This window comes from Physcomitrium patens, chromosome 5, assembly GCF_059467195.1.
Source record: "Physcomitrium patens ecotype Gransden chromosome 5, ASM5946719v1, whole genome shotgun sequence".
Lineage (NCBI taxonomy): Eukaryota > Viridiplantae > Streptophyta > Bryopsida > Funariales > Funariaceae > Physcomitrium > Physcomitrium patens.
Genome location: NC_143414.1, coordinates 14,001,392 through 14,012,296, shown reverse-complemented (window position 1 = coordinate 14,012,296; position 10,905 = coordinate 14,001,392). Strand labels below are relative to the sequence as shown.

General features: G+C 34.7%; 1 protein-coding gene across 3 annotated transcripts; it reads left to right on the top strand.

Moving 5' to 3' along the window:
• Nucleotides 1–6,850: 6,850 nt before the first annotated feature.
• Nucleotides 6,851–10,790, top strand: LOC112282070 (ethylene-responsive transcription factor-like protein At4g13040). Of its 3 annotated transcripts, none has more exons than XM_073533891.1 (8): nt 6,886–7,616; nt 7,801–8,065; nt 8,546–8,777; nt 8,927–9,030; nt 9,340–9,436; nt 9,635–9,815; nt 9,986–10,107; nt 10,215–10,790. In XM_073533891.1, the coding sequence occupies exons 3-8, from the start codon at nt 8,735–8,737 to the stop codon at nt 10,295–10,297; spliced, it is 630 nt and encodes a 209-aa protein (XP_073389992.1). In that variant the 5' UTR covers nt 6,886–7,616; nt 7,801–8,065; nt 8,546–8,734; the 3' UTR covers nt 10,298–10,790. The 3 variants fall into 3 exon arrangements, with proteins under 3 accessions (XP_024375016.1, XP_073389992.1, XP_073389991.1); XM_073533890.1 differs by having other exon boundaries at nt 7,801–8,169; XM_024519248.3 differs by lacking the exon at nt 7,801–8,065 and having other exon boundaries at nt 6,851–7,616.
• The last annotated feature ends 115 nt before the right edge of the window (nt 10,791–10,905 follow it).

The window sequence follows — 10,905 nt, the reverse complement described above, 5'->3', positions numbered from 1 at the left end:
TGATAGGACAAGGTATAAATAGGACTGACCAGGGCCTTTTGGAGCATCCGATCAAGTATAGCTTCAAACCTTTTTTCTTTGTAAAATTTAGTTTTGCATCCTTTTATTTAGTTCGATTCTGTTTACTTTCCATCTGTTCAATTTTTTTCATGTCTTATTTTTTATAATTCTATTTAGTTTTATTTTGGTCTATTTTATCTTATTTTGTGATGAGGTTTTATATTGCTATAGAATAGAAGGATCTTGGGTTTTTGAGATATTCTGGTCTTATTTCACAAACCTTAGATTTTATCCATGTAGCATACTCCTTGCCATCTTTACAATGTTGTCATTTGCTCTTTCAGTAATTTCATTTTGTTATTGAGTGTATGGAGTAGAAATTTATCTTGCAATGCCTTAAATCTTCAAAAATCTATCAAAATACTTTGACATATACTCATCTCCATTGTCCATGCATAATACCTTGATCTTGCAATCACATTGCTTTTTCACAATTCCCTTAAATTTCTTGAATCTAAAAAAGTACTTACTCTTATATTTGATGATATAAATCCACATCTTCTTTGAAAAATCATCAATTAATGTGACAAAATACCATGCTCTTCCTATTAATGTCATCCTCATAAGTCCACAAATATCTAAATATGCAATCTCTAATAACTTTCTGGCACATGTTGCTATTCTATTTGAAAATGAGGCCTTTTATTGTTTACCTTGGATACAACCTTCACAAGCAAGTGTATTGACATTGTAACTAAATTGACCAAGATCCATGTAATTTACTATAGATTGGAGTTCCTTAATGCTCTTTGCATTCAAATGACTAAGGCATCAATGTCAAATGCCAAACTTATCTTGATCAAGTAAAAACTTAGCAAATATGGCCACTTCAACTTCGTTCACCTTCTTGCATTTGATGAAATAAAGATTGCCATTTCTAAAGCCTTTGGCAACATCACCTCCATCCAATGTCTTTACAAAGCATCCATTCTTATCAAATTGCACCTTACAACTATTTGAAATTAATTTATTCATCAAAAGGAGGTTTTTCTTTATCTTGGATACATCCAAGACATTCTTCAATCTGATCATCCTTATTTATCCTCTCACAAAAATTTCTACTACAATAGAGCCTATTTCAATAGCTTATACTATGCCATTGTCTTCTATAAAGACATTTATTATTGAAATTTCTTCATAAGTGTCAAATAAATACTTATATGGTGTCATGTCCTTGGTGGCACTTGAATCAACAATCCACTTGAATGTGGCAGCCATAGAGGTGCCTTCACTTGCCATGAATGCAAAATAATTTCTTCTAAATTACTCATGTACATTGTTGGTGCTTTCTTTATCTCTTTTTTTGGCCTTGTAGTAATTTTATACAAAATGATATGATTTTGTACAATTAAAGGAAGTTTTGACATTACCTCATTGGTATGAAATGTTGCCCTTGCATTGACATGAGTAGAATGTTGAATCTTCACTTTGAGGCTCTTTTTCTTTTCTTTTGGTCACTTATGGACAAGTCTTACTATTACATAGTCATTTGTAAGTTCCTTCAACTTGATGGATTTCAATACTATAATAAGATACTTGTAGAACTCAAAAAGACTCATTACCAAGATCATGATAATATCACCCTCTTCTAAAGGCTTATCAATGATTGTTAGTTGATTTGTAAGAATCTTTACCTTATTGATATGAGCCATGAGATCTTTATTTTTTTCTATCTTATAAGTAAAGAACTTCTTCCTTGTGAAGATGATGTTGGATAAGTTCTTGCTCTCATATTTGTTGTAAAGAGTCTTTTATGTTTCTATTGGTCTTTTGCAAGAGATGATGTGAAAAAAATTGGCTTCATCCAAATTAGTAGTAATTATGTCAAAAGCCTTCTTTTCACGTCTTTTTAAGTCCTTTCTCTCCTTAGCATTTGCATGTATGCTTGGAACCTCTTCACTTTCATCTACATTATCCCAAAGGTCTAAAGATGCCAACAAAAGATCCATTTTGACCTTCCAATAGTAGAAATTTTCTCTTCTAAACTTCTCAATGACTCTCAAACCTTCACCTTCACTAGAAGCCATGTCTAAGAAAGGCTCTATCTAAAAATATCAAAAAAAAGAGTCGTCATGAGCTTGAAATCACCTAAATAATTTTACACTAGTAGAATCTTAGAATGCCTTTTTTGTGAATAAATTACTCTTTTTTCACTTAAAACACTCAACTCAAGCTCTGAATCTTTTAATAAGTATGTGTATTCTAATAAACTTACTATCATGAATTCTCACTCTTTAGAATCAATTATTTTACTATACATAGAAGGTAAGTAAAACAACATCAACAAAATAAAAGATACTATCAAGGTCTTTCTATAACATCTTAAATTCTCAATCTTAGGAGATAAGAAACTACAAAGCAATGTTAGAAATTTATAAGGTCAAAGTTAGCACCTCTTCATGCTCAAAATATAAGTTTAAATCTTAGAAACCCTAACATAAGTAAACACCATAAGATGTATAATATGTGGTTAACTTATAAAAAAGTGGTCAACTTCTAAAATAAGTAGTCAATATATTTGATACATGGCCAATTTATTAGCTAAGTTTTTAATCTACGTATCATCCACAAATACTTGTAAAATCAATTTTATGTCTACAAAGCTTCTAAAAAGCTTGTCTATAAGATATTATCAAATTTATTATTTTATTCTTCTACTTAATTCTATTTATCTTCTTTATTATAAATATTAATATTAATATTTATAATTCTTCTACAAATAAGGATCTATTTATTTTAGATATATGATTCATTACTTAATTTAAACTATTTTTAATTATATCACTAAAAAAATCAAGTCTATAAGTTATTAAAAAATATTTAGGATTTTATTTTTTTAGCCACACTAAAAAAATAATAATTAAATTAATGAAATTATAACTTATTTTTATAATTCTTAGTTTGAAACTAAAAAATTCAATTATTACAATTTACATCAAATTTAAGTGTTTGGCTTAATATTTGAAGATTGAATAAGTTCAACATCAATTTTTTTACTTTATATTACAATCCATAGAATTTTTTTTTGATAAGTGCAACATTATCCTACTTAATATCAATTGCTAGTTGTCAAAATTCTAAAGAATGTAATAATACTTAATAATTTATTTGATATAAGATTCAAATCTTATTAGTTGCAACACAAATCATATTATGCTTTTTATATATGGACCAAAATTTTGCTAAAAAATCCTTTAAATTATTTAATATCAGATCATATTGTTAATAAAAGGATAATAATCATAATAAGATAAAATTCAAGAATTTTCTTGAAAATTCTTGAATTTTTGATTTTGTGAAAGTGGTGATAATGTTTTCTAAATGTCCTACATATATAAGAATTGAAGTAGTTCCAACCATCTCTACATCTTTATTTTCAATCAAGCATGATGGTACTCGTGGTAATAAAGTAAATTGATTCATTGAAAGTACTAATTTTCTAATTTGTAATTATATTTATATTACTTCATCTTTCATTTCTACAAACTTGTCCATAATTGTACAACAAAAAATATCTTATATCACTTATGATAAGAAGTAGAAAAAGATCATAAATAAATAAAAATTTCTAAACACAATATTGATTTAGAAGTAGATAATCTATTCTTAATTAACAAAGACAAAGCTTTGATATTATATGTGTACTTTGGTATATTCAGAAAAAACTAAATTAGCCATTTTTTAAAAAAAAATACTAAAGATTCTTTAAATTAGACTAAAAATAAGTAAGAAATTGACAAGAGTAGAAAAGACTTGACTACTGCTTACATATATATTATCTAACTAAAAAACTATGTAGGAATCCTCTATAAGTCACATAATATGCGTTTAATATATATATATATATATATATATATATATATATATATATATATATATATATGATATAATATATACAACAATAAGATTCATATATTACTCACAACTATATAAACTAATATTATATCTATTCTAATATGCAAGGCATTTCAATTCATTTTAGAACTACGTAAAATCTAAGGCTTTTTTAACTACAAATTATTGATTATTATTTGTTTCAAATGCAAGTAATAGTAATAGATTTATTTTGAAATTTTAGCCATATTATAAAATTTACAATGAAACATATAAAAAACATGATAAATATTTATTAACTTTAATAATTACTACTAATAAAAAATTATATTGATTTATTTTCAAATAATAAGTGGACTATTTCTTTGATAATCTAATTTTTTTAAAGATTAGTTGGTCTTGATTTTTACTAAATAAAATAAAATTAAATTAAATTAAATTAAAATATTTTATTATTAAATAGTGTTAAAAATTATTTTATTTTAGAGATACGTGGATTAATTTTATATTGATCTTAAGTTTTTATTGAAAATAAGTTATTATTTTATAAAAATATAATAAATAAGATTATTTTTAACATCAAATTAATTAGAACCATCATAAAGATTTTTTGTTTATAAAAAGTTAAAATGATATTATTAATTTTTTTATTAAATTTTCAAAATTTTGGTATATAATTGAGATGTATATATTAATAGGGATAGATATCTATATATTTGGAATTAAAAATAATATTAAATTAGATTAAATTAGATTAAATTTTATATAAATTGAGATTAATAATGTATATAAACTTAAATATTTTTATTTCTTAACCATTTAAAAAACTATAATTTTAAAAGTCATGAATATTATATGTAATTAAAAATTAAAATTAAAAAATCTAATTGATCCATTATAATTTATCATGTTCTTATAAAGCCATATTAATGTAGATTTGATTTAGATAGCTTTGATTGAAATCATTTGTATTAATATGTAAAATTTAAATGTCATAAATAGATGAATATTTATCACAATAATTAATCTTATTATTACATAATAATAATATTAATGATATTATCAAGTAGTTTTTTTAAATAGCTTATAAAAACTTATAAGTTTAGTTTAGTATAAATTTAGTTATAATAGAAGATAGAATATGTGATGTCATATCATATTGGTAAAAAATATTATTCTATAATTAGGGATTTTCAATAGTTTTTGTTTAGTTGTTAAGATTTATAAATTGTATTACTAAAACAAGACTAAAAATAGAAATTAAAATTTCTTTTGAAAATGTCATTGTCTTTATTTTCACTAAAAATTTCCTTATAAATTTCAATGATAGCAATCTCCAACAAGACTTGCATTTGCAATGACCATTAATAAATCTCAAAGACAATCACCATAAAATGAAGATATAGACCTTTGAACCACAATATTTTCTTATGGACAAAATAAGTGCCTCTATCTTCATACATATCTCCAAGGTGCATTAAAAATATTTATCTAAATTAGAATAAAAATAAAACATCAGTATTGATATAATTTATCATAAAATCCTTCTAAAGTGTTGTATGCATAAATATAACTTGAAATGAATGAATGGGTTTATTATACATATGCTAAAAAAATCCTTATAAAACCCAAGATTTGTACAAGAAGGGGGAAAAAATAAAATAAAATAAAAGAAAGAAAGAAAAAAGGAGAGAGTTGTCAATTTTTTATTTTATTCTTTTCTTTTCTTTTCAAGAAGCTTTGTTCAAAACCCATGCATCTTATTAGAACTATTTGTGTACGGGTATCCACCAAAATATCTATGAATCTATATATACACACACATGTACACTCATGCTAATATACAGTATCACTAAAATGCATGACGACAAAGACATCTTCCTCTAAGGTCACTCGTACAGAATTAGCGACACTCTCCTGGACGGCGACCGCTGGGTGCGGGGGTTGGATGGACCAGCAGGTAGAGGGGGTAGTCGCCTCGAAACGCGGCTTCGTCGCACCCAGTGCAGCGCCACAGCAGCAGCAGCAGCACTGGATTTGTGCTTGGGCTTCGCTGCGATGCGATATGATGCGATGGTATGCAGGGAGGAAGCAAAGCTTGGGATGACATACAACACAATAGTTCCTGGCAGCGGATCCTCCCGCCTCCGCGTCCCGCATCGGCACCGCTCTTTATCTCTACCTCACTCATCTGTAACCGTATTCATTCATGATTTCCAGCGTCATGATTGACGTGTGCGGTGGCAGTATCTGTGGAGCATTTTTTAGCACTTGCAACCGAGCATTTTGAGATGAGAGGAGCGATCGCGAGTTGTCACATCGAATCTGCAGACTACACGTGGTGAAATAAAGGGGGGTGGTCTTCTGTTTTCGGGGGAGAGTGGTGTTGCGATGGCGGTGGACCTGGAAGAGAGTCTCTCACTTTGCATCAGTCGCTTCTCTGATGCTTCTCTGATGCTTCTCTGATGCCACTCTGTTCATAACCCAATACATCGGACTTCCATTGGTGTGCCGCGCATCCTGGTGTTCTGTCTCTCCAGGGGGGCATATTGGTTGCCTTCGAGCGTGCCGCTGGGCATCGTTTCCTCACCTTGGTTCTGCCCCCCCTCCCCCAAGTCTCCGTGCCTCCGAGATATCAGTCAGTGGCACCGCCCGCCACTTTCTCCATCCGCAGGTAATGGCTGAATATACCGACAACGACTGGAACAGAAAATCCTATCATCCACTGAAACGGTGGAGTTCCGCACGGCTGAAATGGAAATTCACCGTCGGGACAACTCAGACAAAAGGGGGAGTGATAACATCCAGATGTCTGTCTACATCGAGTCTTGGAACGAAAGGATTGACGTTCGTCCACCCCACCGAATGAATACCGGTTTTGATTCACACAACATCCAGGGGACCCATTGCTAGGGATTCCACGTCAGGATGCTTAGAGTGGGGTGGAGGCGGAGAGCAGGGGCATTGACCGAATTCACTTTATATACTGAAATTTCACGCGTCACTTGAAGAGGTATAGAGAGAGAGGCGCAGTGTGCAAGTAATCGTAGCCTTGAGGATAGAAGCTAGGCATTCATCAGAAGGAAAAGTCCAACCTCGCTTCAAGTTGAGCGATGTCTGATAATGATGACGATGAAATCGACGACGACGACGATGATGCTTATTAATAGTGGAAGTGGAACAAGTAATGAATCCCAAAAAACTAATGTTTTTCCACGGATGCTCATTCGGTAGCCACCTTCTAAAGGTCCACCCTGCGGACGAGGGCGGCTCCTTCCGACCCATTGATGACCCAATGATGCCTGTGCTCGCAGGATCCTCGCAGCTCCAGACTTCAGTACTGGCATCGTTCGCAGCGAGCTCTTTTAGATTCTTGCCGATGCTTAGTGGTTGCTCGATGAGGTACCAGTCGTGGCTACAAGGTGGTCGATCTCGTTGTGAGTGTTGTGGAGTGCTCAACCATGTGGAGTGAGAGGAGTTCCTATGTTGGACACAGAACAGGTAGGCGGCAAGCGTGAAGGAATTCTCGAAGTTTACATTGAGGAGATTGCCGAGTCGGTTGCGGGGGCCTGGGGAGAGCCTTGCTGGGAAGCGGAGGATGGTTCGGGCTTCGTCGGGAGATTCTGGTTTGGCCTGGGGCATTTCTTGTGGTAGCAGCGGAGACGAGGTCGCCGTATCAAGAAAGGTGGCGAAGAATATTTTTTCGTTTTAGACATTGCCAGGTGCGTTGGTCTTTTCAGAGGTTTGCGCCAGTGGGTTGAACTTGATCGCCGTCCTGTGCTTGAAATACAGAATAGTTTTTTTCACTCTAGAATTCGGTTGTACACGTGGTAGTCGCACGCAAGTTTAGGACAGGATTGGACTTTCCACAGAGTTCTAAGTTCGTATTCTCCCGTGCGGTTCAAGGTTATATTTGCAGTGTTTGAGGAAATTGAGACCACGAATGAAGTGGGGAGGGAGGTATGCATCTGTTTACTGGACCGTTCGCCGGACCGTGCACGCCAGAGGTTCTGACGATGCTCCGGATAGTTGACGAGTAAATGCTTGTTGGTTACGATCTTGAAACTGATTGAAGCGCCCATGTTTATAACAACAGCCAAGAGCGAGAATACAACTTAATTACTTCTAACTAGCTTGGAGCTTCTTTCTGGGTGGCTGACATTTTCGCGTGGTAGGCATTGCACGGAGGAAGTTTGACTTTCTTTTCATTCCCATGTCCACATCAATGGCATCCCCTAAGCGTTAACGTTTTCAGACTGCTCCTGATTGTGATAGGTTTGACAATGTCTTTCTGACACTTTCTGCTTATCGCATCCTGTTGTGACTATTGCAAGATTCCTACGTATTTACAGAGTATGTTTTAGGTGGAAATAGGGTGAGCATTCCTTGCTCAGTGAACATCTTTTGTGAACTAATACGATGGGTTTCGGTGACACAATGATGAAACGACAGAATGCAGTGCCATGAGCTCAAGCATTCTGGTGACGTGCGGAAGTCTGAAGGATTCAAATTCCATGAAAAGATTCTGGATTAGTTTTAGTGAGTGAAGGCTTGATGCTGAGCATGTGTTCTCCATACAAGTCTTGGTACTGAGCAGTCTGTGCCCTGTAGCGTGTGGTGGAGTTTAGCTGACTGATACGATGTTGCGCAGGTCATAAGAGAATTATTCCCACTTGGAGGATGTTCTGGAACTTAATAAAGGGGTGACGAGGCGGCTTCAGTATTGAGAGTTGTTTTCTGACTGATCAAGTCTGAGAAATGTGTTGAGAGACTAGTTGTTCCTGATTTCCATCAACAATAAAAGTGGATAAGCTGCGTGAAATAAAACAATTGGTCAAGCATGGTTAGCATCAGGAAGCGGCGGCAGGGTGGTCTGTCCCCAGGTACAAATTGCAGGCTACCTTTATTGACTGCTTGGAGTGGAATCTGTAAAGTTTCGCATGTGCCAAACACAAGTAACCAAGAATCGGTCCACAATTTTATTCATCCCTCTCAGACCTGAACATTATATTGACGAAAATTCTCCTCGCAGACAATACAAATCGACCACAAGTTTACAAGGCTTCTTCATATCCTCGGCCAACTGCCGTTTCAGCAAGCTACCCGAACACCAAGAAGGATTTACCACTCAAACAGGTAATCGTGAATCTGTTCAGTTGTTTGTGAAGTTCACAAACACGGAAAGCAAGGTTACAACGATGTGATTTGGTTAAAAACATAACATTTAAGCTCATACGCGTCATTCGGCAGCAAAGCAGACTGCAGTTTGGGAACATCAGAAATAGCCACTTCGGGAATAATAATAAAAAAAGATTTTTTAGCATTTGTGCTCAGTTTCGATGACAAAATTAATGACTACCAAAGGTTTTTAGCAACTTATTTCAAGCCCTAACACAATCTCTGGAGTGGAGAAGAGTATTTTATGTTGGAGATGATGCACTGCAGGAGGTGGGCGTATCAAGGTTTAGATTTGCAACTCCGCCGCCTTTGCCTTCGTTTCAGGACGTGCACCAGTTGCTGAATCCCGCATCTCTCCCGAAAGGTTGTCTCTGTGAGCTACTGCTGTGAAGCTTTCAAAGCGTATTGCACGACTTCTGACGTATCATACCATACTGAAGTTGAATCATGCCATTTTATTTTGGATTTTAAACCTGGCAGCATTGAGCAGCATGCTGCTGTTGAGTTCCCAATTCATGTTGATGTTGCTCTGACTAGTTAACTGCACTGTCTGATCAAACAGAGAGAGAATTGAAAAAGAGGAAATGGCAAAGGCGTAAACACCAGGAGAATCAAGAGGCTTGTGTTATGAGAGGTGTTTACTTTAAGAACATGAAATGGCAAGCTGCCATTAAGGTCGAGAAGAAACAAGTTCACTTAGGCACTGTAAATTCCCAAGAAGAGGCAGCGCGTCTCTATGACCGGTAAGTAATTCCTCTGCTTTATTGACTATCTGGTCCTCATCATATCCTTTCTTTTTCATACAAAACCAGGTGTAAATAAAACAACAATAATAATGATAATAAATATCTCAACGATGTTTTCAGCTTTCTCATTAAATCTCGTCTGACAGTTGAATGCTTGCACATGGCAGAGCTGCTTACTTGCGTGGCAGGGAGCCCAACTTTGAGCTGACTGAAGCAGAGAAGCAAGAGCTCCAACTTCTCCAGTGGGAGGAGTTCTTGGAGCAAACACGGCAAGCAATCTTAAGCAAAAGTAAGAAAAGTAGGATATCTTGAAAAGCACAATATGTAGAAATCATTGGAGGATGTTGATTAATCCTTACGTCCTGTCTGAGCACTAACCTACGGTAGCTGTTGCAGAGAGGAAGCGGGGCACTAGCAATGCGAGCGGGCAGAACACGGAAGCTGTTGTATCTCCCAAGTCCTTCAAATGCTCGTCATAGTGGAGATCACTGCACAAGACCACGTTGTTATTGTTGTTGTTGCTGTTGTTCTTCATGGTGTTTGGGTCCTATCTTGCTTGATTTGGGTACCCATGATTTTACATTCTGGGATCCAATTTGGACAGTTTCCGAAGAAGACAAAGCAGCTATAGGTTTCGGCTCTGTTGTACATAACTCGTGGAGCTTTGTCTGGAATTTACACAGGAATCCCACCCGGACTGTGATCGATCCCTCCACTGAAGGAATCTCTCCCATACTACTAAATATTGCCAGGGTGCTGAGAACATCTTCTACGTAGAGTTGTAAGTAAGAAAAAAAGGTGTTTATTTTATTAGTCCTTTCAGTAATGAACCCAAGTTAAAAAGAAGGATGGGAGTACAGTATGGAAACAATATTTGGTGAACTTTGGACTTTACATGTTGGCCAGTTTTGAACGATTGAGCTGGTCCACTGTTTCCTAAATTGGTTCTGGCTGTTGACCCTCTTCACCATTTCTCATCGCTCTTCTGCTCCACTGCTCCACATGTTCACTGAGATTCTCCAATTTCAGCCAGATTCTTTCATTTTTCTAATTTTTTGAGAATATAATTGCTGAACAAGGATTGAAC